This window comes from Carettochelys insculpta, chromosome 1 (assembly GCF_033958435.1).
Source record: "Carettochelys insculpta isolate YL-2023 chromosome 1, ASM3395843v1, whole genome shotgun sequence".
NCBI lineage: Eukaryota > Metazoa > Chordata > Testudines > Carettochelyidae > Carettochelys > Carettochelys insculpta.
The window spans coordinates 381,469,630-381,495,535 of NC_134137.1; the positions used below are offsets into that span (position 1 = coordinate 381,469,630).

Below are 25,906 nucleotides of genomic sequence, written 5' to 3' on the forward strand. Positions count from 1 at the left end.
GATACCGCCCCCACCCAATCCCTGCTCCACCCTGCTCCCTTACACCCCCAGATACCGCCCCCACCCCATCCCTGCCCCCCTACGCACTGCCCTGCCCCACCCTGCCCCCTTACACCGCCAGATACCGCCCCCACCCCATCCCTGCCCCCCTACGCACTGCCCTGACCCACCCTGCCCCCTTACACCCCCAGATACCGCCCCCACCCCATCCCTGCCCCCCTACGCACTGCCCTGCCCCACCCTGCCCCCTTACACCACCAGATACCGCCCCCACCCCATCCCTGCCCCACCCTGCTCCCTTACACCCCCAGATACCGCCCCCACCCCATCCCTGCCCCCCTACGCACTGCCCCGCCCCGCCCCCACTCTGCCCCCCAGAGTCCCTGGAAGCGGCGCGGCTCGGCTCGGCTCGCTCCCGCCTGCGCCAGGCTCGCTCCGCAGTCGGGCTCGGGGCTGGAGAAGATGGCGGAGCGGGCGGAGATGTTCTCCCTGGCCCCCTTCCACGCGCTCTCCCCGCCGGGCTGCAGGTAAGGGGGCCGGCCCCGCACCCCTCCCGGAGCCCCCCGGCCGGCCTGGGTCCCCCCGGTCTCTGCCAGCCCCCCAGCTCCCCCGGGCTGGGGCCCCCGGTCTCTGCCAGCCCTCCAGCTCCCCCCAGCACCCCCGGGCTGGGTCCCCCGGGTCTCTGCCAGCCCCCCAGCTCCCCCGGGCTGGGGCCCCCCGGTCTCTGCCAGCCCTCCAGCTCCCCCCAGCTCCCCCGGGCTGGGTCCCCCGGGTCTCTGCCAGCCCCCCAGCTCCCCCCAGCTCCCCCGGGCTGGGTCCCTCCGGTCTTTGCCAGCCCCCCAGCTCCCCCCAGCTCCCCCGGGCTGGGTCCCCCGGGTCTCTGCCAGCCCCCCAGCTCCCCCCAGCTCCCCCGGGCTGGGTCCCCCGGGTCTCTGCCAGCCCCCCAGCTCCCCCGGGCTGGGTCCCCCCGGTCTTTGCCAGCCCCCCAGCTCCCCCCAGCACCCCCGGGCTGGGTCCCCCGGGTCTCTGCCAGCCCCCCATCTCCCCCCAGCACCCCCGGGCTGGGTCCCCCGGGTCTCTGCCAGCCCCCCATCTCCCCCCAGCACCCCCGGGCTGGGTCCCCCGGGTCTCTGCCAGCCCCCCATTTCCCCCCAGCACCCCTGGGCTGGGTCCCCCCCTGCTGTTTTTCTGCCAGCCCCCCATCTCCCCCCAGCACCCTCGGGCTGGGTCCCCCTGGTCTCTGCCAGCCCACCCCCATTTCCCCCGAGCACCATCGGGCTGGCTTTCTCCCCTCCCCCCACCAGACCTCTCCCCAGCCCTCCCCCCACCCTGGCTGGGATGGGTCTCCCCCACATCTCTGTCAGCCCCCGCCCCGATTTTCCCACAACACCCACAGGCTCTCTCCCCCCGCCCCCAGCCAGATCTCCACCCAACCCCCCCACCACTCCTCCCCCGCAGGCTGGGCTGGACCTCTCCTTGTCCCCCCTCTGTGCCAGATCTCGCCCCAGCAACCCCCCGGGCTGACCTGGGCCTCCCCCTGCCCCCAGCCAGATCTCCCCCAACACCCCCGGGTTGGGTTGGGCTGGGCTGGGCTTCGCTTCTCCCTCCCCTCTCCTCCCCACTGCTGCAGTGTTCCCGCATGGCTGTGGCCAGCTCTGACCCAGCTCTGGGGCAGGGCTGTGGATCTGCTGGCCCAGGCCTGTCCCAAGGGGGGCTGGGTGGAGGGCTTGGCACAGCTCTGCCCATGGATGGGGCAGGCCCCTGGGTCTCCCCAGTTCTGCCCTGCTAGGGGCCCTCCCTGTCCTGGGCAGAAAGTGGGGCAGTGAGTCCAGGGACGGGTTCTGGCTTTCCAGGGAAACATCCTGCCCTGCCTCGCAGAATGAGCTGCCACCCTCGCCCCTGTGCCCCCAGCCCTGCAGCCTGCGGCCCTCTGGTGCCTGGCGGTTGGTTTCATTGGCTCTGGTTCCCCTGGCAGGAGCTGGGTCCAGCCCTGTAGCGATCAGGGCTGGGGTGTGAATAGGGCGAGCTGGTAGGATGGGGCTTTGGGCCGGTGGCTGCACTCTCCGCCCTGTTCCGTTCAGGTCCCCTGTTCCCCAGGACTGAGACCCCTCCCTGGACTTAGTTCCCCGGGGCACCGCTGGGGGAGGGGCAGTCCCCAGCAAATGGTGCACGTGGGGAGGGGGCATGCCAGGCACGGATCGTCTTGTGTGTGCTGAGCCCCGGGCCTTGGCTGGTGCAGGGTGATCAGCCCAGCTGGTCCATCCAGCCTGGGCTCCGACTGCCCCTGTGCTGTGAGCCCGGCCCTTTCCCCGGGGCAGTTCCCAGCTAGCTCCACCCCTGCGCTGGTGGGTGATTCCCTAGCCCCCTGCTCAGCCAGGAGGGGGGCCGGCCGTCCAGCTGTCCTTGCACTAGTTACCCCTTGTGCCATGCTGTGTCCTTGGGATTTACGCAGGCTTTGAGCACGTCCCCTCCCCCGCCCTGCTGAGCCTGACTCGAGAGATTTCGCTGTTTTAATCTTTCCCAGGATGTGGCTCCGTTGCTCTGCTCTGCTCTGCTCTGCTCTGGCTGCAGGTTGTTTACTGCCACGCCTGCTGTTTCCCAAGGGCCCATCCCCTCAGGCCCTGGCTCCTGGGCTGGAGCAGCACTTTGCTCCCATGTGGATGGGCTGCAGTGCCCAGCCAGGGGCCCGATTCTGGCCTGGGCAGGCCGGGGGTATAGCCTGGGAGCTGCCAGACCTCTGGCAGGGAAGCTGCATAGCTGCTGGGCCTGCGTCTGCTCCCTCTTGGGGTTTGTGGGCAGGTGAGGTCAGGGTCAGACCCACAGCGGTTCCAGGGTTACCCCTTCCTTGCAGGTCTCTGGGGCAGGGGAAGGGTGGCCCTGTGCCCTGCAGCGAGAAGTCACAGGCCCCGTCGCATAGGAGCGGAAGGCAGCCATGCCGAGGGGCTCTGGGTCTGGGCCGTGCGGCACTTGGTCACAGAGAGTGTTTCATCGCAGGCTGCTGCTGCACCCTCCATCCCCCACTCCTACCCCCACCCCAGACTCTGCAGGTGCAGACCTAGGGATGCCCAGGAGTGGGTGACCGTGCAAGTGGTAATCTCAGGATGGGGCCGGCGTTGGCACCTGGCATCTACAGCATCAGTGGTACCGTGGGCTCCGAGTCCTGCGTGGGTACCGGTTCCGTCCCCGTATCCCAGGAATGCAGCTAGCCAGGGCACTGCTCAGCACTGGACGAGCAGCATCCCCCTGGCTGTGAGGTACCAACATCTTGGAGACTGAGTGGCCATTTCATGGCCCTGTGCCCTCCTCTGCCCTTGTTAGCTCCTGCTCCGCCGTGGGGGAAGAGGACTCCCCATCAGTCTCAGCTTCTTGTGGCAATCCCTTACAGACCCCAGTGGGTACCCTCCTTCGTGCAAGGACCTTGTGGGTCACCAAGATGGAGGAAGGGATCTGCTATGCCAGCCCAGCTTCCGCATGGACCCCCCAGTGCTGAACTGGGGCCAGTGCCCAATATCCACCAGCAGCAGTTTAACACCAGCGGAGGAGGCTGTGGTTCCACTATTCCCCAAGGCTGATGCCTGCAGACGGTGTCAGGGCCTTGCTGGAGGTGTAGCTGTCACCTGTGGGTGCTTTGGGAGAGGTCAGAGAGCCACGGCGCATCATCACCATCACCATCACCACCGATAACCGTGGGCTCAGCGCCCGTTGGTGTCTGATGCCTCTCTCGCTATTTCCTTCCATCTTTCCCTGTCCAGTGCAGAGGGGCTTAGTTTCTGCAGACTGGCTCCGCACCAATCTACTACATCACCTACCCATTCTCTGCGGGGTCTGCCTCCCCTGTTCGAACCGGCCATCGTGCCAAATACCAGCGTCTTGATTTTTCGTTCGTCGTCCATTCCGCAAATATGTCCAAATAGTTGTAGCTTCCATTTTATAACCTTCTGCAGCAGGTTCTCTTGTGGCTGCATCTTCCTATATAATTCCTCATTGGTGACCTTCTGCCTCCATCCTATTCTCAGAATCTTTCTCTAGCAACTCCTTTCGATCGCCAATATTCTTCTCTTCGAATCTTTCGTTATCACCCATGTCTCACATCCGTACAACCTGCTGCTGAATACACACGTTCTCAAGACGCCCAGCTTTGTTCTTAAGCTAATTGCTTTGCTTTTCCAGATCTTACCCATCACCTTCAAACTTACTCTTGCTTTCGCTATTCTAGCCATGGCACAGGCTGGTAGATATTTTGCAGTGGGCAGCGCACTCTGAGTGGTGCTGTCTGGTTCCGATGGCAGGGCAGACCCACGTCACTCCTCCACTGATGCGCCCAGGGCATATGGGAAATGCTATGTGCCCCTGAGGGATTCCTGGTTTTATCCTCCAGCTCCACCCCCACCAGCTAGGGGTGGGTGCAGTGAATGAGCAGGGCAAGCAGCACTTGTTGAGAACTCCCCAACGACTGGCGCTCACTGGATGACCATCTGACTGCAGCCGTGCAGCTCCAGACCATGGGCAGTCAGGCAGTCCGGGGCCAAAGGCAGCTGTACTCATTACAACAAACCCAGCCACAAGACTGTCGGGAGCGGCTCCAGTCCGCAGGTTTGGAGGCCGGCTATCGTCCGGAGCAGCTGTCCAGAAGTCCCCACGTGTAGACGCTGCAGCCAGCACGGTCTCCACAGCAGGCGCTGTGCACAGGGCAGCATGGCTCCAGCTCCCTGGCTTTGAGAGGGATGTTCAGAGCTCTGCAGAGCAGCTCCCCTTTGAAGGTTATCTCAGAGGCCACAAGTTACTCCCTGCACATGGTGAAGGATCTAGGGCAGCTCCACATCCCAGGGGCAGTTACGTACCTGTGAGCAGGTACGTGGCCTGTTCTTGGGGTGCCACAGACCCAGGGAGCCCCCTGGAAAGAGAACTAGATCTCTGAGGGAAAGGGCACCCAGCTGCCCTCAACAGCCACTCAAGCGTCACACGTATGGCAGTTGTTCCACTTCTCTCACGGGGCAGAGGGCTCTACTCAAAGTACCTCCTCGTGCCAAAGATGGACAGTGGTTGGAAGCCAATCTTAGATCTCAGACAGCTGAACAAGTTCATGAAATCGCAGCAGTTCAGGATAACAGTTCTGCCAGCTGCAATTCCCTCATGAGAGGAAGGGGCTAGCTGGGTCTACTTTTGGTAAACTGTGTGCCTACTGCACAGGAAATGCCTATGATTTGCCAGGGGCCAAGGTCATTGCCTGAACCAAATACTCCCTTTTGGCCTATCCTTGGCCCCAAGGAAGCATTCGAAGGTCCTACCAGGAGGGGAAGCTTGTCTTCAGTAGGGAGTGTTTTTCATCTTCCCATAACTCGATGATCAACTACTCAGCCAAGGTTGCTTGCTGGATCTGAAGCCATCTGTGTTAACCATCGGTCTGGCCTCCATCTCAGCCTTTCATCCTTTGGTCACAGGATTCTCCGTTTTTGCTCGTGGGGTAACATCCAGATTTAGGTAGCTAATTCCCCAGCATTAGATCCTGGTTCTCAGCCACCTCATGAGACCTCCATCTGAGCCGATGGTGACCTGCTCTCTACTCCCGCACCAAACCCAAAATAAACAGTAACCTGAGCCTATCTGACTAAACATCTCCTTTCTACCTAAAACAAAAAGCAGTCGTGTCGCACTTCTTTGTGTTGATGGAATACAGACGAACACGGCTCTCTCTCTGTCACTTTCTACTCACCTATCTGTATGCCCAGGTTGTCGTGTGGCTTGGATGTTTACTGGATTCCTTAAGCCCTGCTCAGGTTTAAACATCTCTGAGTCTCTCTCCTCTGGCCACACAAAAGACAGCCCCCCAGCAGGTAACTGCTTCAGTTCAAAAATCCCACCCCGCATTGGCTCACCTGGGTGCTTGCCAGCTGAGAGCCCCCTCTCGCTGGGGTTAACCTTTCGCAGGCATTCACACATGACAGGGTCTCCACATTCACATCCGAGGCTTTTCCCAAAGGTTATGTTGGATTTTCATCTTGGCCAGTCTATCCATCCACTGACATTTCCTTCCAAAAGCTCCCAGTTCTCAGCTGGACTGTGGTCTCCATATCTGGGTGCGAGAAGGGTGTTGGCTTTCTGAGTTCTTAGACAGGCCTAAGCCATTTAGGAGACCTCCTGGATCTGCGCCCCATTCACAGATCAGCATAGGGGTTGCTTGTTCTGCTTTTAGCCTGCAGACACGGGCATTGCATTGTCTCTCTGCCTGCTATGAGTCACTGGTGAAAGCGTTTGGCCACGACACTGGCATTTGAAGACAAAAAGCAGTCAAGTAGCACTTTAAAGACTAGCAAAATAGTTTATTAGGTGAGCTTTCGTGGGACTGACCCACTTCTTCAGACCATAGCCAGACCAGAACAGACTCAATATTTAAGGCACAGAGAACCAAAAACAGTAAGCAAGGAGGACAAATCAGAAAAAGATAATCAAGGGCTACGTCTACACGTGCATGCTACATCGAAATAGGCTATTTCAATGAATAACGTCTACACGTCCTCCAGGGCTGGCAACGTCGACGTTGAACTTCGACGTTGCGCAGCACCACATGGAAATAGGCGCTGCGAGGGAACATCTACACGCCAAAGTAGCACACATCGAAATAAGGGTGCCAGGCACAGCTGCAGACAGGGTCACAGGGCGGACTCAACAGCCAGCCACTCCCTTAAAGGGCCCCTCCCAGACACAGTTGCACTAAACAACACAAGATCCACAGAGCCGACAACTGGTTGCAGACCCTGTGCATGCAGAATGGATCCCCAGCTGCAGCAGCCAGAAGCCCTGGGCTAAGGGCTGCTGCCCACGGTGACCATAGAGCCCCGCAGGGGCTGGAGTGAGAGCGTCTCTCAACCCCTCAGCTGATGGCCGCCATGGCGGACCCCGCTATTTCGATGTTGCAGGACGCAGATCGTCTACACGGTCCCTACTTCGACGTTCAACTTCGAAGTAGGGCGCTATTCCCATCCCCTCATGGGGTTAGCGACTTCGACGTCTCGCCGCCTAATGTCGATTTCAACTTCGAAATAGAGCCCAACACGTGTAGCTGTGACGGGTGCTATTTCGAAGTTGGCGCCGCTACTTCAAAGTAGCTGGCACGTGTAGACGCGGCCAAGGTGAGCAAATCAGAGAGTGGAGGGGTGGGGGGGAAGGTCAAGAATTAGATTGAGCCAAGTATGCAGGCGAGCCCCTATAGTGACTCAGAAAGTTCCCATCACGATTTAAACCACGTGTTAATGTGCCGAATTTGAATATAAAAGCCAGCTCGGCTGTTCTGCATACTTGGCTCAATCTAATTCTTGACCTTCCCCCCCACCCCTCCACTCTCTGATTTGCTCACCTTGATTATCTTTTTCTGATTTGTCCTCCTTGCTTACTGTGTTTGGTTCTCTGTGCCTTAAATGTTGAGTCTGTTCTGGTCTGGCTATGGTCTGAAGAAGTGGGTCTGTCCCACGAAAGCTCACCTAATGAACCATTTTGCTAGTCTTTATAGTGTTACTTGACTGCTTTTGTTTTGATAGTGTGTAGACGAGCACGGCTCCCTCTCTGGCATTTGAAGGACATGGAGCTGCACCTTGGGGCTCAGGCTGTGTGTGTTCTGAGTGTTACGCCCTGCTCAGTGCCCCCTGATGGGCTGCAGCACTCAGCTCTGCAGTACTGATCTGCCACTGGCTCCCCCCACGGGGCCCCAGCAGGAGCTGACCCGAGGAAGGACACGCTGCTCTGCCTGCACAGTAACGAGCTGTTCGAGGGCTGCCGCCCCTGGTGTTCCACAGCCTGCCCTCTTTCCCCTCTGCCACCAGCGTTCCCTGAGGAGCTGCGTGTGGGTTGCCCATGCACCTGGGGCTGTCTTGGTGCTGCCAGGAGGAGGCACTGGGTGTGTGTGTGTGTGCCAGCGAGCGCTGTTAGGTCAATCTCCAACTGAGAGCCACAGAGGTGCCCCTGCGGGGCCAGGCGCCTCCGTGGAGCGGGGTCACTGCAGGGGAGAAGCAGGAAGGCCGGCCAGTCCTCCACGGGGCAGGGTCACCGGCAGCCCCGCTACAGCTAGGCAGCGGGTGTCCTGCACACACAACAGCTGGACCTGGGCCGCCTCCTGCCCTGTGACCGACCGCTGTGCTATGGCCTTGGCATTGGGAGAGCCATGACTGGCAGTCACTCTTCAGCCAGCGTTCAGGCTTTGCTGAGCTCTGGGCAGGCAGCTGCAGCAGGGCAGTGCCTGCCCCCAGACGTGCATTGGTTAGACAGACACATGGAGCATCCCCCCTGCCCTGCTACCAGGATCTTTCCTGCTGGGCCTGTGGGCCTGGGGGAAGCCACAGGGCAGCACAGGGGATGTGAGGGGTGTCTGGTATCATCCAGGCCTGGTGGCAGCATGAGGCCACTGCCCTGATGGGAGGGGAAACAGGAGGTGAAGGGGCTGGCAGGGGCAGGGCCTGTCAGAAAGGCCCAGAGGGCAGCATGTCTTTTTTCCTGGTTCTACTCTGGGCTGCAGAGCTCCCTGCTGTTAGCACCACATTCCCCAGCCTCGCTCCGTGCATGGTAGAACAGATGGGAAATAGAGTCGCAGCCCTGGGTCAGGGCTAAGATGGCCCCAGAAGTAGGGGGAGCACCAGCTCCACCCCCTACAGTCTCCCATGGGGTGTTGGAGTTCAGGGCAGGTTCCTCAAAGAGGCCTTGCCTGCACTGCCTGAGAGGTTAGGTTTCAGGGCATGGTTTATCCTACAGCTGCCTGCCTGCGCTCAGCTTTGTTCAGGCAAAGGGAGACTGGTCCCAGCCCCTGGGAACTGCGACTTGATACAGGGATCTGAGGTGGGGACAGATCAGGTCATGGAACCAGCCCTGCAACCCAATCCCACAGGCACTGCAGAGATTATGGTGAGCATTGAGTGCTGGGGGAGGTGGAGCGAGGGGTGAGCGCTGCGGGAGGAAGAGCGAGGGGTTAGCGCTGGGGAAGTGGAGCGAGGGGTTAGCGCTGGGGAAGTGGAGCGAGGGGTTAGCGCGGGGGGAAGTGGAGCGAGGGGTTAGCGCTGGGGGAGGTGGAGCGAGGGGTTAGCGCTGGGGGAGGTGGAGCGTGGGGTTAGCGCGGGGGGAAGTGGAGCGAGGGGTTAGCGCTGGGGGAGGTGGAGCGAGGGGTTAGCACTGGGGGAGGTGGAGCGAGGGGTTAGCGCTGGAGGAAGTGGAGCGAGGGGTTAGCGCTGGGGGAGGTGGAGCGAGGGGTTAGCGCTGGGGGAGGTGGAGTGGGGGGTTAGCGCTGAGGAAGTGGAGTGGGGGGTTAGCGCTGAGGAAGTGGAGCGAGGGGTTAGCGCTGGGGAGGTGGAGCGAGGGGTTAGCGCTGGGGAGGTGGAGCGAGGGGTTAGCGCTGGGGGAGGTGGAGCGAGGGGTTAGCGCTGAGGAAGTGCAGCGGGGGGTTAGCGCTGGAGAAGTGGAGCCATCCGTTAGCGCTGGGGAAGTGGAGCGGGGGGTTAGCGCTGGGGAAGTGGAGCCATCCGTTAGCACTGGGGAAGTGGAGCGGGGGGCTAGCGCTGGGGGAGGTGGAGCGAGGGGTTAGCGCTGAGGAAGTGGAGCCATCCGTTACCGCTGGGGGAGGTGGAGCGAGCGGTTAGCACTGAGGAAGTGGAGCGAGGGGTTAGCGCTGGGGGAAGTGGAGCGAGGGGTTAGCGCTGGGGGAGGAGGAGCGAGGGGTTAGCGCTGGGGGAGTGGAGCGAGGGGTTAGCACTGGGGAAGTGGAGAGAGGGTTTAGCGCTGGGGGAGGTGGAGCGAGGGTTTAGCGCTGGGGAAGTGGAGCGAGGGGTTAGCGCTGGGGGAGGTGGAGTGAGGGGTTAGCGCTGGGGGAAGTGGAGCGAGGGTTTAGCGCTGGGGGAAGTGGAGCGAGGGTTAAGCACTGAGGAAGTGGAGTGAGGGGTTAGCGCTGGGGGAGGTGGAGCGAGGGTTTAGCGCTGGGGAAGTGGAGCGGGGGGCTTAGCGCTGGGGAAGTGGAGCGGGGGGCTTAGCGCTGGGGGAGGTGGAGCGGGGGGCTAGCGCTGGGGGAGGTGGAGCGGGGGGCTAGCGCTGGGGGAGGTGGAGCGAGGGGTTAGCGCTGGGGGAGGTGGAGCGGGGGGTTAGCGCTGGGGAAGTGGAGCGAGGGGTTAGCGCTGGGGAAGTGGAGCGGGGGGTTAGCGCTGGGGGAGGTGGAGCGGGGGGTTAGCGCTGGGGGAAGTGGAGCGGGGGGTTAGCGCTGGGGGAGGTGGAGCGGTGGCCTAGCGCTCAGGAAGTGGAGCCATCCGTTAGCACTGGGGAAGTGGATCGAGGGGTTAGCGCTGGGGAAGTGGATCGAGGGGTTAGCGCTGGGGAGGTGGAGCGAGGGGTTAGCGCTGGGGAAGTGGAGCCATCCGTTAGCGCTGGGGAAGTGGAGCGGGGGGTTAGCGGTGGGGGAGGTGGAGCGGGGGGCTAGTGCTGAGGAAGTGGAGCCATCCATTACCGCTGGGGGAGGTGGAGCGAGGGTTTAGCGCTGGGGGAGGAGGAGCGAGGGTTTAGCGCTGGGGGAGGTGGAGCGAGGGTTTAGCGCTGGGGGAAGTGGAGTGAGGGGATAGCGCTGGGGGAAGTGGAGCGAGGGTTTAGCGCTGGGGAAGTGGAGCGGGGGCTTCATGCTGGGGAAGTGGAGCGGGGGCTTAGCGCTGGGGAAGTGAAGCGGGGGGTTAGCGCTGGGGGAGGTGGAGCGGGGGGTTAGCGCTGGGGGAGGTGGAGCGGGGGGTTAGCGCTGGGGGAAGTGGAGAGAGGGTTTAGCACTGGGGGAAGTGGAGCGAGGGGTTAGCCCTGAGGGAGGTGGAGCGAGGGGTTAGCGCTGGGGGAGGTGGAGCCGGGGGTTAGGGCTGGGGGAGGTGGAGCGAGGGGTTAGCGCTGGGGGAGGTGGAGCGAGGGGTTAGCGCTGGGGGAGGTGGAGCGAGGGGTTAGCCCTGGGGGAGGTGGAGCCGGGGGTTAGCGCTGGGGGAGGTGGAGCGCTGGGGGAGGTGGAGCGAGGGGTTAGCGCTGGGGGAGGTGGAGCGAGGGGGTAGCACTGGGGAAGGTGGAGCTAGGGGTTAGCGCTGGGGGAGGTGGAGCGAGGGGGTAGCGCTGGGGGAGGTGGAGCAAGGGGTTAGCACTCGGGGGGGTGGAGAGAGGGGGTTAGCGTTGGGGGAGGTGGAGAGAGGGGGTTAGTGCTGGGGGAGGTGGAGCGAGGGGTTAGCTCTGGGGGAGGTGGAGCGAGGGGTTAGTGCTGGGGGAGGTGGAGCGAGGGATTAGCGCTCAAGAAGTGGAGCCATCCGTTAGCACTGGGGAAGTGGAGCGGGGGTTAGCTCTGTGGAAGTGGAGCGAGGGGTTAGCGCTGTGGAAGTGGAGTGAGGGGTTAGCGCTGGGGAAGTGGAGTGGGGGTTTAGCGCTGGGGGAGGTGGAGCGAGGGGTTTGCGCTGGGGAAGTGGAGCGGGGGGGTTAGCTCTGGGGGAGGTGGAGCGGGGGGGTTAGCTCTGGGGGAGGTGGAGCGAGGGGTTGGCGCTGGGGGAGGTGGAGCGAGGGGTTGGCGCTCAGGAAGTGGAGCTAGGGGTTAGTGCTCAGGAAGTGGAGTGAGGGGTTGGCCCTGGGGAAGTGGAGCGAGGGGTTGGCGCTGGGGGAAGTGGAGCGAGGGGTTGGCGCTGGGGGAAGTGGAGCGAGGGGTTGGCGCTGGGGGAGGTGGAGCGAGGGGTTGGCGCTCAGGAAGTGGAGCTAGGGGTTGGCCCTGGGGAAGTGGAGTGAGGGGTTGGCCCTGGGGAAGTGGAGCGAGGGGTTGGCGCTGGGGGAGGTGGAGCGAGGGGTTGGCGCTCAGGAAGTGGAGCTAGGGGTTGGCCCTGGGGAAGTGGAGTGAGGGGTTGGCCCTGGGGAAGTGGAGTGAGGGGTTGGCCCTGGGGAAGTGGAGCGAGGGGTTGGTGCTGGGGGAAGTGGAGCGAGGGGTTGGCGCTGGGGGAAGTGGAGCGAGGGGTTAGCGTTCAGGAAGTGGAGCGAGGGGTTGGCGCTCAGGAAGTGGAGCCATCCATTAGTGCTGGGGAAGTGGAGCTGTGTTTTAGTGCTGGGTCGTCTCACACAGCCACCATTCTCCCAGTCCCAGTGCCCTGGCACCCAGAGAAATCATCCGTCTCCACTCCCCTCCCGCACTCGGCAGGCCGAGTCGGTGTCTGCTTCCCTCCCTTCGCTGGCCTGTTTGCCCTACGTGCCGGAGCTGATGAGCAGCACCGTGGGAGGTTCACAGGCTGGGCCAGAGCCCATAAGTGAAGCTTCTCTCCTGTGACCACTGGGCCTTAGCTGCCATCTTCCCCCACATTGTGCCGGTGTGCGCCCCCTAGAGAGGCGCTTCTGGGGTGAGGCGGCGCCAGCGAAACGGCCCCCCCCACACGTCGTGTGAAAGAACAGGACTCATGGGGACAGGGCTGCCCTCTCCCTCCCTGAGAGGCAGCACTGGTGCTGAGTTCCTGTGCTGCGGAGACCCCTTTAGCTGTGCAGAGGGCCCCTTGGGTGCGCGCTGGTGCCTCTTTTGTGGGCCAGGGCTGCTGGCAGTGTGACCATCCAACCCTCCCATGCCACAGCCTGGCATGGACGCACTGGCATTATCTTCTCTCGCTCCATACTGGCCTGGAGCGACCCCCTCCAGCCTGACGCCCCTTCCTGGGGGACACCCTCTGTTGGGGTTATACCACAGGCCTCTTTGCTTCCTGGGGCCGCATGTCTCACAGCCCCTAGCTCAGCTGTCCCACTGTGAGCTGCCTGAGGGAGACCCCTCACGCTGGGGCCGCCGCACCCAGAGGGAATAGCGCAGCCCTGTTCTCCAGCCTGGCGTGACTCACTCGGAGCAATGCAGAAGGCTTACTGAGGGGAAGGATAGCTCCGTGGTTTGAGCACAGGCCTGCTAAACCCAGGAGTCTGAGCTCAGTCCTTCAGGGGGCCATTTAGGCATCTGGGGCAAATACGTTAAAAAAAAAGAAAAAGCTGCCAGGGCTGCAGTAAGTGCGGTGCTCGCCCCCGGCCAGAGCAGGTTCTCTGGCCCCATCGTAGACTCACAGAAGCCTCAGGAGGTCAGGGAGTCCAGCCCTCCTCGGTGTGGCTGGCTGTGTGGAGCTGGGGAGTGCCGGGGCTGGTGGCAAGGGAGAGGCAGAGGACGCTTTGCTCAGGCTGGGCACAGGCAAGTGCTCTTATGTCTGGCGATGGGGCGCCAGCGGCTTGACCTGAAATCTTCTCTGGGGAGGCAGCAGCTGCTGTCCAGCAGGAGCCCAGCGTGCCCCCCCAGAACCTCAGCCGGGTCCGTCTGTCCGAGGGCTGCACAGGCGGCTGCGGCTGGTGGCCGGGACTGGCCGTATTTCAGGGGAGTCGGAGAAGCCCTTTCTGGAGACATGGGCACAGCCCGGGGGTGCCCACAGCTCTGCTGCTTCCCCTGCCTGGCTGACATGCTGCTGCCCCGGAGAGGTGCACGAGGCCTGGGCAGTGGCACCCCAGTGACTGGCCTGCAGGGGGGTGCTGGGGGGCTCCAGCGGGGGCTGGCCAGGTGCGTGTGCTTGTGCTGGGGGAGCATCCTGCACTGCAAACCGGATGGTGCCGTTCCACAGCTGCCTGTGGTTCAGTCTGCACAAGAGCCTTCTGCGCGTCCTGGCCCGGCCCCGGCCCCGGCCGGAGTTACACAAAGCAGGGCTGCTTGGTCCAGGCCGGTTTGTGGCCGTGTCCCGCTGCTGCTGCCCTTCCTGGCCACGTGCCGTCTGTAGCTCCTGGGAGCCCTAGCTCCAGGCCAGACCCCCGGCCAGGGCTGGGTAGAAACTGAACCAAAGGCCGTCCCGTCCCGTCCCTGAGCGGGCTTGCTGAGGGAGACCAGTGCCAAACGGTGAGCACAAGCAGAGAGCGCTGGTCAGCGTCATCGTCGGGCCTGCTCTAGCGGCAGCCAGGCAGAGGAGGGGACTGAAGTGTGCCCCAGGGAGCTGGGCCGCTCCCTCCAGAACCCCCACTTTTGTTGCTGGGGCTTGTGGGGAGGGGCTCCTTCTCCTCTGGGCTGGGATGGAAGCTGCTGGCCTGGCTCTGGGGAAGCTCCTTTCGCAGGGACGTGCACCCGTCTCCCGCGGGCGAGTGCCACGCACTGCAGGCACAGCCAGCCCAAGCCAGGCTGGGGCCCGGAGGCGGCAGAAGTGTGAAAAGGGAACTCCTCTGGGGACAACAGAGAAAAGTACCTCTGGCAGCTCTGACCCCTTCAACCCCGCAACCCCCTCAAGCTCCCTCCTGCCATGTCAGAACCCCAAGCAAACCCCCTGTGGCCTGGTGGCACTGCCAGAGCGCCAGCCCTGGAGCCTGAAGGGCTCTTGGCCTTGGCTCTGACTGAGACAGCTGGAAGAGCCCCAGAATAAGTCTTCAAATGGACCTCAGCAGGTGACACCAGTGCGCATCCCTGCCCCCCACCCCTGCCCCACGCTGCAGACAGGGGCTGCTCTTTCTCCTGGCAAGTTCAGACTGCTTGTGCCAGCTGCTGGGTAGGAGTAGGAGCCAGTCCCTGCCCACGAGAGCTGGGCTCAGGCCAAGCCCTAGGAGCACCGGTGGTGGGAACCTGGGATGCAGGTTGCAGCGAGAGGAAGACGAGGGCTCACGATTGTTCAAATGCAGGCTGGAGGCGCCAGCGTTGGGTTTAATAGGGCAGGGGCTGGAAGATGTGGCCCTGACCAGGCCCAGCCCTGCCCCCGCTCTCTGGCTGGCTCCTGTGGGGTCCCAGCCCAGCGGGCGTTGCGTGAGCGGCGTGGGAGGCGGTGGCACTGTGAACCGATGTGAACCAGTGCTCCTGCCCTCTGGGGTGAGGGCCCTGGTGTGTTGGCTGTGCTCCCCACCACCTCCTTCCAGACCTAACGGTTTGGGGCTCTCCACCCTGCAGCCAGACCGCCCCGCCAGCCCCAGGGCGCCTGCCTGCTGTCCTGCTTCCCCGCAGGGGCTCTGGGTGAAGGGGGGCCAGCCCTGGGTGGTGCACAGGAGACCTGACCCAGCTCCCTCTCCCTTTGCTCCAGGCCCCCTCAGGACATCAGCCTGGAGGAGTTCGACGATGAGGACCTGTCAGAGATCACGGACGACTGTGGGATCGGCCTGAACTACGACTCGGACCATTATGAGAAGGTGAGGGGGAGACGGGCAGAGAGCCTGGTGCCTGCGCAGGCCGCCCGCATGACGTGCTTCCACCTGGGAGTGGGAGGCCAGAGCTCCTGCTCCTGACCCACAATCCGCTCCCCTGCCCCCCACTGGGTAAATGGGCAGAGCTCAGGCAGGGGGCAGATGCCAAAAGCAAAACCCCTTGTGAGCTGTGACAGGACGGGGTTTCCAGGCACAACTAGAGAAATCCATCCAGGTGCCTTTGCTGAAAATCCAGGCCACTCGCAGCCCCAGGCTGGGATTTTCTTCTCACTAAGGCCAATCCAGCCAGCCCCCACAGCACCTCTGCCAGCCCCACTGGCCAGCCAGAGCCACACCAGCAAACCCCCAGATTCACCAGCTGCTCTACCAGCCCAGACCATCATCATCATCACCATCATAATCATCATAACGGTGGGCTCAGCACCTGTTGGTGTCCAATGCCTCTCTTACTATTTCCTTCCATCTTTCCCTGTCCACTGCAGAGTGGCTTAGCTTTTGTAGACTAGCTCCGCACCAATCTACTACATCATCCATCCATTCTCTGTGGGGTCTGCCTCTCCTATTCGAACTGCCCATTATGCCGAATACCAGGGTCTTGATTTTTTTGTTAGTTGTTCAATTCTGCAAATATGTCCGAATAGTTGCAGCTTCCGTTTTATAACCTTCTACAGCAGGTTGTCTTTCAGCTGTATCTTCCTATATAATTCCTCATTGGTGACCTTCTGCATCCATCCTATTCTCAGAATTTCTATAACAACTCCTTTCGAACGCCAATATTCTTCTTTTTGAATCTTTCGTTATCACCCGTGTCTCTCATCCGTACAACGTGCTGCTGACTACACGTTTTCAAGACGCCCAGCGCCGTTCTTAAGCTAATTGCTTTGCTTTTCCAGATCTTATCCATTGCCTTCAAACTCGTTCTTGCTTTCGCTATTCTAGTTGCTCTTCTTACAGTCTAGATCATACGTTATGTTGCTCCCCAGATATGTGAACTTCTTTACATTTTCTAGTTGAATATCGTCCGCACTGATCTTCCGTCCTATTTTCTTGTCTCCAAATACCATTGTTTTTGTTTTATCGATGTTCATCATCAGTCCGTACCACCTCCCTTCTTCATTTAACACCCGCACCGTTTTCACTAGCTTCTCCTCACCTTCCTCAATGATAACTATATCATCCGTGAACCTCAAGATGTTAATTCTTTTCCCGTGCACAGATATCCCTTCTGCGTCATCCTTGATCTTGTCCATTGCTCTCTCCAGATGTGCGATGAAGATACTTGGTAATATTGGATTTCCTTGTCTTGTACCTCTACTTGTTTTAAACCAACTTCCCAACTCCCCCCATGTTTTCACTGCTGGCTCCACATTATCACTGATATCTTTCAACAATTGTATCAGTCTGCTATCCACTCCGTACGACTCCAACACTGCCCAAGTCACTTTCTGATCTATACTGTCAAATGCCTTTTGAAAATCGACGAAGCACGTGTATACGTTTTTGTTCTTTCATCGAGCTTTCTCCACTATCAGTCTTAATACCAATATCTGCTGGATGGTACTTCTATCTTTTCTGAACCCTGCTTGCTCATCTGCTATATGTTCTTCTATCTGCGATCTTAATCTCTGTCAGTGTCATCACCAGCACCTTACCTAGATGACTCGTTAGGGCAATCGTTCTGTAATTCTTGCACTCCAGTGTACTTCCTTTCTTGAGTATTTTCACTAGCATAGATCTTTCCCATTCCTTAGGTGCCTTCCCTTCTTTCCATGCTATATTACGTAGTTGGAGTATTTCCTGAATCCTGCCTTCTCTGCCGTATTTGATCATCTCTCCCGTGATCTTATCATTTCCAGGGCTCTTGTTGTTCTTCAGTTGTTTCACTGCTTTTTCTACTTCCGCCTTTGAAATATCCATCTCGCTCTCCATGCCTGGGGGAGATCTTCAGTTCTTCAATCAGTCTCTCTGAGACACGTGGGTCCAACTGTGCTTTGTATAGATCGGTGCAATATCTCATCCATCGCTGCACAATCTTCTCCCTTATCAGAGGGGTAGCCGTGTTAGTCTGGATCTGTAGAGCAACGAAGGGTCCTGTGGCACCTTATAGACTAACAGAAAAGTTTAGAGCATGAGCTTTCGTGAGTTAACTCACTTCTTCAGATGCTGGTCCTGGAAATCTGCAAGGCCAGGTATAAATAGGCCAGAGTAAGGCTGGGGATAACGAGGTTAGCTCAGTTAGGCAGGCTGAGTTGTATTGTCATCAGTAGATCTGGAGGTGTGAACTCCAAGAGAGTGGAAGCTGCTTTTGTATTTAGCCAGCCATTCACAGTCTTTGTTTAATCCTGAGCTGAGGGTATTGAATTTGCAGATGAATTGTAGCTCAGCAATTTCTCTTTGGAGTCTGTTCTTGAAATTTCTTTGCTGCAGGATAGCTACTTTTAAATCTGCTACTGTGTGTCCTGGGAGATTGAAGTGCTCTCCTGTGGGTTTTTGTATATTGCCATTTCTGATGTCTGATTTGTGTGCATTTATTCTTTTACGTAGGGACTGTCCAGTTTGTCCGATGTATATGGCAGAGGGGCATTGCTGGCAGATGATGGCATAAATTACATTGGTAGATGTGCAGCTGAATGAGCCCACGATGGTGTGGCTGATCCGGTTAGGTCCTGTAATGATGTTGCTGGTGTGTATATGTGGGCAGAGCTGGCAACGAGGTTTGTTGCATGGATGGGTCCCTGAGATAGAGTGACTGTGGTGCGGTGTATAGTTGCTTGTTAGGATTTGTTTTAGGTTGGCAGGTTGTCTGTGAGCAATGATAGGTCTGCCTCCCAAGGCCTGTGAAAGTGGGGGATCATTGTCCAGGATGGGTTGTAGATCCCTGATGATGCGCTGTAGAGGTTTTAGCTGAGGACTGTAGGTGATGGCTAGTGGTGTTCTGTTGGTTTCTCTCTGTTGGTTTCTGTTGGTTTCTGTTCTGTTGGTTTCTCTCTGTTGGTTTCTGTTGGTTTCTACAACCCATCCTGGACAATGATCCCCCACTTTCACGGGCCTTGGGAGGCAGACCTATCATTGCTCACAGACAACCTGCCAACCTAAAACAAATCCTAACAAGCAACTATACACCGCACCACAGTCACTCTATCTCAGGGACCCATCCATGCAACAAACCTCGTTGCCAGCTCTGCCCACATATACACACCAGCAACATCATTACAGGACCTAACCGGATCAGCCACACCATCGTGGGCTCATTCAGCTGCACATCTACCAATGTAATTTATGCCATCATCTGCCAGCAATGCCCCTCTGCCATATACATCGGACAAACTGGACAGTCCCTACGTAAAAGAATAAATGCACACAAATCAGACATCAGAAATGGCAATATACAAAAACCCACAGGAGAGCACTTCAATCTCCCAGGACACACAGTAGCAGATTTAAAAGTAGCTATCCTGCAGCAAAGAAATTTCAAGAACAGACTCCAAAGAGAAATTGCTGAGCTACAATTCATCTGCAAATTCAATACCCTCAGCTCAGGATTAAACAAAGACTGTGAATGGCTGGCTAAATACAAAAGCAGCTTCCACTCTCTTGGAGTTCACACCTCCAGATCTACTGATGACAATACAACTCAGCCTGCCTAACTGAGCTAACCTCGTTATCCCCAGCCTTACTCTGGCCTATTTATACCTGGCCTTGCAGATTTCCAGGACCAGCATCTGAAGAAGTGAGTTAACTCACGAAAGCTCATGCTCTAAACTTTTCTGTTAGTCTATAAGGTGCCACAGGACCCTTCGTTAATCTTCTCCCTGTTCATGAGCACTTCTTCGTTCTCATCTTTGATCGCCATCTGCTTCGGTTGCCCTTTCCTATTAATATTCCTAATTGTCTTATACACCTCCCTGGTCTTACTTTCGCTGTAATACCTCTCGATATGTTCATATTGCTCCTCTAACCATTTCTCCTTATCCTTTCTGGCTGCTTTGCTTACCTCATTGGATTTCATCCTATATTGCTGTTCTGCCATCTTGGAAACATCTCTTTTGATCTTCAACACTCTTTTCTCTTGAACCAACTTCAGTGTCTTCTGGGTAATCCACTTCTTATTGATCTTTTCTTCTGCTGGAACAGTCTGCTCAATTGCCTCTTCTATAGCGACGACTATCCCTGCGACTCTCTTATCTAGGTCTTTCTCTGTGGCGATATTCTTAATCTTCTCTTCGAGTGCTGTTCTGTGTGCGTTCCCTGTTTCTTCCTCACATGGCCTCACCACGTCTCTTCTTTTCTTAAACTGTGTCTCACATTTTCTTTTGAGTTTTATCTTGATGTTTGCAATCACTAGGCTGTGGTCTGAGTCTATATCCGCTCCTTGGAAAGTTCAGCACTGCTGTACTGACGTTATCCATCTTCTTCTTATCAAAATCATATCTATCATGTTCTTGGACTTCCCGTCATTTGATCGCCACGTCCACGTCCTACAGTCGTTCTGTTGGAATCTCGTGTTGCAAATCACCATCTCATGCTCTGTAGCAGACTCTAACATTTTCTCACCTCGTTCGTTTCTTTCTCCATATCCAATCCTTCCCATGACTCTGTTACAACCTTCGTTATCTGTTCCAATCTTCACATTCCAATCTTCTCCGATGACCAACACGTCTTTCTTCGGCGTGTCCTCCACTGTCTTTGTCAAGTCTTTATAGAATAGCTCAATCTCTTCCTCCGTACTGTCCGACGTGAGTGCATACACCTGAACGACTGAGATGTTGAACGGTTTTGCTTCGAATCGTGCGACCATCATTCTTGCACTCACCGGTTTGTATCCTAATAATGCTCCTCTAGCTTTTTTGCTGGGAAGGAATCCAACTCCTGCTTCATGCTTCGTTTCGTTTCGTTTCCTGACCAAATGACTTCACAACCGCATCTCTCTCCTGATCAACAACCCCCAAATGCTGGTGAGAGGCTCTTTAAGCCTGTTTAACCCAACACCCCACAGATTCTTCCAGACCCCAAAGGGTCCAGCATCAGACCCCGGTCAATATAGACTTGGATCTTACCCAAACAACATGCAAAAGCCAGATCCTTACATCTAATATCTCAGGATTTATTAATGTCAAAGAAAGAGCAGGGCTGGCAAAAAGGACGGGTAGAGCAATACTTTACATGCATCAGTCACAGCTACCGGTGCAGCCAGCGATGTTATTTGCTGATTCTTGACAGTCTCTGAAAGTTCATTTCAGGTCACACAGATTCAGTAATTGGAGGGTTGTAGATCTGGCCCGCTGGAGTCCATGTGCTGGACATGGACCTTGGGAGACCACGAGACAAAGGATCCAAGATGGACACTGCTAAGTCCACATCATCCCTCTGAGGGATGGGCCCCCAGTCCAGACAGGCTGAACTCCTAAGGACTGAAGAACCAAGAAGTCCCTGCCAGGGCCCATCTTACAGCTGTCCATATGTGGAGGGAAAATTCCCTTCTTCTCCATAGGCCTTGGCCCACCACCTGCCCCGGTGACTCTCTGTGCTGAGCTCCCATTCGTCGCAGTCCCTGTGGGAAAACCCACCATCATGAAATGGGCGTCGGCCGTCTGGGCCTTTGCTTGGTCTATTGTCCTGGCTGGGGTGGAGCCCCAGCTCCCTCTGTGACCCTCAGCACTGAGACATTCCTCACACCCCTGCAGAGCTAAACATCTGTAACTTTACCGACATGCGTGATACAGACACGCCAGCAGCACACACAGATTCAGGGCCCCATCAGCTTTCATTTGACAGCTCAGACCCCCCCAGCACAATAGTTGGGGCCGGTAGCCAACCTGGGCACTAAAATGGTTTCCAGACCCCATATAAAAGTCCATCCACGTGACATGACCCCAGACCTATGCCCTGCCCACCCCCCCCGGTGCTGCACACAGAGGTGAACATGCATGTACATGTGAGTGCACTGTGTGTTTGTGCCCATGCGTGTGACTGTGCCCACGCACACAGGTGTGCGCGCGCACACAGCAGAACTCAGCCTGTCTGCATCCTGGGCTGCCTCCTCCCCCCCCCACCCGGCACTGCACTGGGAGCTGGTGTGGCCCCTTCTCTGGCGATGACACTACATGGCCCAGTGTCCCAGCTCGCTCTGCTGAGGCCCCTCGGTCTAAGCCAGCAGCCCCTACCGCTGCTTCATATCTCTCCCCTGCCCCACATCTAATGGACATCCTTGGGGAGCCTCCACTGATCTGATCACACATTACTGAGTACCAGAGGGCTGGTCAATTTAGCAAACCAAGAACTACCAAGATCCATCACTACCAGATGAAGACAGACATATTCAGGCTAGAAATAAAACAGAATCACACAGAATGACAGAATCACAGGGCTGGAAGGGACCTCAGGAGGTCATCTAGTCCAGCCCCCTGCTTCAAGCAGGATCAACCCCCTCAAAGTCATCCCAGCCAGGACCTTGTCCAGCCGGGACTTAAAAACCTCAAGGGATGTGCCTCTCTTTTAACAGAGAGGCACAGGTTACTCCAGGCCTTAGTTCTTAAATCAAGATTTGCCTTTTTCTAACAGATCTCAAGAGTTCATACAGGAGTTTTTCCCAGGAAAGTCTGTCACCTGTTTTACACTGGAGTCCCAACTACATCATAGGCTATTGCAAGAACCAAGCTCAATTCTTTGCTTCAGTTTCTGAGGGAGCTGTGCCCATGCCTGAGCCGTTCTTTTTAGGTGACAAACCTGAGGAACTTGGAGAATCATAGGTTTGGAAAAGACCTCAGGAGGCCATCGAGTTCAAGCCCTTGCTGAAAGCAGGACTGATCCCAATTAAGTCATCCCAGCCAGGACTTTGTCAAGCCAGCACTTAAAAATCTCTGGGGATGGAGATGCCACCACCTCTCTAGGTAGCAGATTCCAGTGTTTCACCACCTGCCTGGTGAAGTCATCATCATCATCAATAACCGTGGGCTCAGCGCCCGTTGGTGTCTGACGGCTCTCTCCCTGTTTCCTTCCATCTTTCCCTGTCCAGTGCAGAGGGGTTTGGTTTCTGTAGACTAGCTCCGCACCAATCTACTACATCATCTACCCATTCTCTGTGGGGTCTGCCTCTCCTGTTCGAACCATCCATTATGCCGAATACCAGGGTCTTGATTTTTCATTCGTCGTTCATTCTGCAAATATGTCCAAATAGTTTGTAGCTTCTGTGTTATAACCTTCTGCAGCAGGTTCTCTTTCAGCTGTACCTCCCTATATAATTCCTCATTGGTGACCTTCTGCATCCATCCTATTCTCAGGATCTTTCTATAACAACTCGTTTTGAACGCCAATATTCTTCTCTTTGAATCTTTCATTATCACCCGTGTCTCACATCCATACAACATGCTGCTGAATACACACGTTCTCAAGATGCCCAGCTTCATTCCTAAGCTAACCACTTTGCTTTAGCAGATATTATCCATCGCCTTCAAACTTGCTCTTGCTTTCGCTATCCTAGTCACTATTTCTTTCTTACAGTCTAGATCATATGTTATGTTGCTCCCCAGATATGTGAATTTCTCTCTATTTTCTAGTTCAATACCATCCACACTGATCTTTCTTCCTATTTCCTTGTCTCCAAATACCATTGTTTTTGTTTTATCGATGTTCATAATCAGTCTGTATCGCTTCCCTTCTTCGTTTAACACCTGCACCGTTTTCGCTAGCTTCTCCTCACCTTCCTCAATGATAACTATATCATCCGCGAACCTCAAGTTTTTAATTCTTCTCCCGTGCACAGATATCCCTTCTGCGTCATCCTTGATCTAGTCCATCGTTCGCTCCAGATGTGCGATGAAGTAGTTTTCCTAATATCCAACGTACTCCTCTCCTTCTGTAACTTCAGACCATTGTTCCTTGTTCTGCCATCTGTCACCACTGAGAACAGCCTCTCTCCATCCTCTTTAGAGCCCCCCTTCAGGTGGGTGAAGGCTGGTATCAAATCCCCCCTCACTCTTCTCAAGACTAAATCAGCTTCTTCTGATAAGTCAAGTGCTCCAGCCCCTGAATAATTTTGTCATCTTCTGCTGGACTCCTACTGTGTCCACATCCCTTCTGTAATGGGGAAAGGGCCCAGAACTGACTCAATACTCCAAATATGACCTCACCATTGCTGAGTAAAGGGGAATAATCACCTCCTTAGATCCACTGGCAGTGTTCCTACTAATGTGTCCCAATATGCTGTTATCTTTCTTGGCTGCAAGGGCACACTGTTGGCTCATATCCAGCTTCCCATCCTCTGTAATCGCCAGGTCCTTTTCTGCAGAACTGCTGCTTAGCCAGTCAGTCCCCAGCCTGAAACAGTGGTTGGATTCTTCCGTCCCAAGGGCAGGACTCTGCACTTCTCCTTGGTGAACCTCATCAGATTTCTCTTGGCTCAATCCTCCAGTTTGTCTAGGTCACTCTGGACCGTATCCCTACCTTCCAGTGTACAGTAAACCTTTCATGCCCAGCAGCCTCAGGGCCGTGCGGTTGCCAGGTGTTCAATATTCTGGATATTAGAGAGGTATACCCAGTAATGCCGAAGACTAAAGAAAAACAAGGTTAGATATTAAGAAACAAACACAAAGGTATACAGAGTACTTTATTTACCAGCACCAGTAGCACTGTATGCTGTAAACTTACACTGTGTTTGCTGTATTTATTTTCGCTGTACTGTAATTCTGGAAAATGTAACTAAAATTTACTTATGGTTAAATGCCGGTTATTTGAGAGTTCTGGATGATAGAATGCTGGCTATGAAAGAGTTTGCTGTGGCAACCTGTCCCCTCAGTTTAGTGTCCATTTCCAGGGCAATTGATTGAAACTATTGTAAAGAACAGAATTATCAGCCACATAGATTATCACAACATGTTAGGTGAAGAGTCAGTATAGCTTTTGTAAAGGGAAACTGGGCCTTACCTCGAATTCTTGGAAGAACTCAACAAGCGTATCGTCAGGGAGATCTGGTGTATTGAGATTTCCTGAAAGCCTTTGACAAGGTCCCCTGACAAGGGCTCTTCAGCGGAGTGAGATATCATGGGATAAGAGGGAAAGTTTTCTCCTGGGTCAGTAGGAACGTCAGGGAGAAAAGGGTCGGTTTTCAAAAAGGAGAGAGGCAAATTGTGGTGTCACCCAGGGGTCTGCCTCAGACCAGTCCTAGTCAACATACTCATCCATTATCTGGAAAAGGGAGTGAAGAGGACACAAAATTACTCAGGATAGGACAGTCCAGAGCAGACTGTGGAGAGTTACAAAGGGACCTCACAAAGCTGGGTGAGTGGACTACGAAATGACAGGTGAAATTCATGGTTGAGAAAGGCAAAGTGATCCATGCTGGAAAATGAGAGGATCTAAATTAGTTGTTACCACTCGAGAGAGATCTTGGGGTTGCTGTGGATAGCTCTCTGACACCATCCACTCAAGGAGTAGCAGCAGTCACAAAAGCAAACGGAGTGCTAGGCGTCATTAGCAAAGGGCTAGCCGGTGAGACAGAGAATCTCTTACTGCTGCTGTACAAACCCCTCGTGCACCCACGTTTTGAACACTGTGTGCAGATCTGGTCGTCACACCTCGGAGAAGGCACATTGGAATGGGAAAAGGGTCCGTAAAAGGCAGTGCCCCACACCAGTCTGTCTGGGGAGTGGGGATAGCACAGGAGTTAGGGGGCAGTGCCCCACACCAGTTTGTCTGGGGAGTGGGGATAGCACAGGGGTTAGGGGGCAGTGCCTCACACCAGTCCATCTGGGGTGGGGTTAGCACAGGAGTTACAGGGCAGTGCCCCACATCAGCCCATCTGGGGGATGGGGCTAGCTCAGGGTTTGGGGGCAGTGCCCCACACCAGTCTGTCTGGGGGGGTGGGGTTAGCACAGGGGTTAGGGGGCAGTGCCCCACACCAGTCTGTCGTGGGGGGTGGGGTCAGCACAGGAGTTACAGGGCAGTGCCCCACATCAGCCCATCTGGGGGATGGGGCTAGCTCAGGGTTTGGGGGCAGTGCCCCACACCAGTCTGTCTGGGGGGGTGGGGTTAGCACAGGGGTTAGGGGGCAGTGCCCCACACCAGTCTGTCTGGGGGGTGGGGTTAGCACAGGGGTTAGGGGGCAGTGCCCCACACCAGTCTGTCTGGTGGGGTGGGGTTAGCACAGGGGTTAGGGGGCAGTGCCCCACACCAGTCCGTCTGGAGGGGTGGGGTTAGCACAGGGGCTGGGGGCAGTGCCCCACACCAGTCCATCCAGGGGGGTGGGATAGCACAGGCGTGAGGGGGCAGTGTCCCGCACCAGTCTGTCCAGGGGCGTGGGATAGCACAGGGGTAAGGGGCAGTGTCCCACACCAGTCCAGGTGAGAGTGGGGTTAGCACAGGGGTAAGGGGGCAGTTCCCCACACCAGTCCATCCAGGGGGGCAGGTTAGCACAGGGGTTGGGGCAGTGCCCCACAGCAGTCCGTCCCGGGGTGGGGTGGGGTTAGCACAGGGGTTAGGGGGCAGCACCCCACACCAGTTCATCTGGGAGTGGGGTTAGCACAGGGGCTAGGGGGCACTGCCCCACACCAGTCCGTCCGGGGGGCAGTTAGCTCAGGGTAGAGGGCAGTGCACAGCGGTAAAGGCTGTGTGCCATAGGAGGCGAGGTTAGGAAGACTGAGCAGATTCGTCTTCGAAAAGAAGAGACTGGCAGCACCAGGCTGGTGTGGGGACAGGGAATCAGAAGGGGCTTTCCCATTACGTATCGCCAGACCCTGCATCACACGATGGCTTTACCGTCGTGTAT

The 25,906-nt window shown here is 56.9% G+C and overlaps 1 protein-coding gene across 2 annotated transcripts in view; it reads left to right on the forward strand.

The window, feature by feature from the left end:
• Nucleotides 1–462: 462 nt before the first annotated feature.
• The window catches only part of MAPK8IP2 (mitogen-activated protein kinase 8 interacting protein 2), a 92,280-nt gene continuing 66,836 nt past the window's right edge, over nucleotides 463–25,906 (forward strand). For both annotated transcript variants that reach the window (XM_074984255.1, XM_074984256.1), the window contains exons 1-2: nucleotides 463–527; nucleotides 15,024–15,129. In XM_074984255.1, the coding sequence (XP_074840356.1) occupies nucleotides 463–527; nucleotides 15,024–15,129 (171 nt within the window). The remainder of the gene's footprint in view (nucleotides 528–15,023; nucleotides 15,130–25,906) is intronic.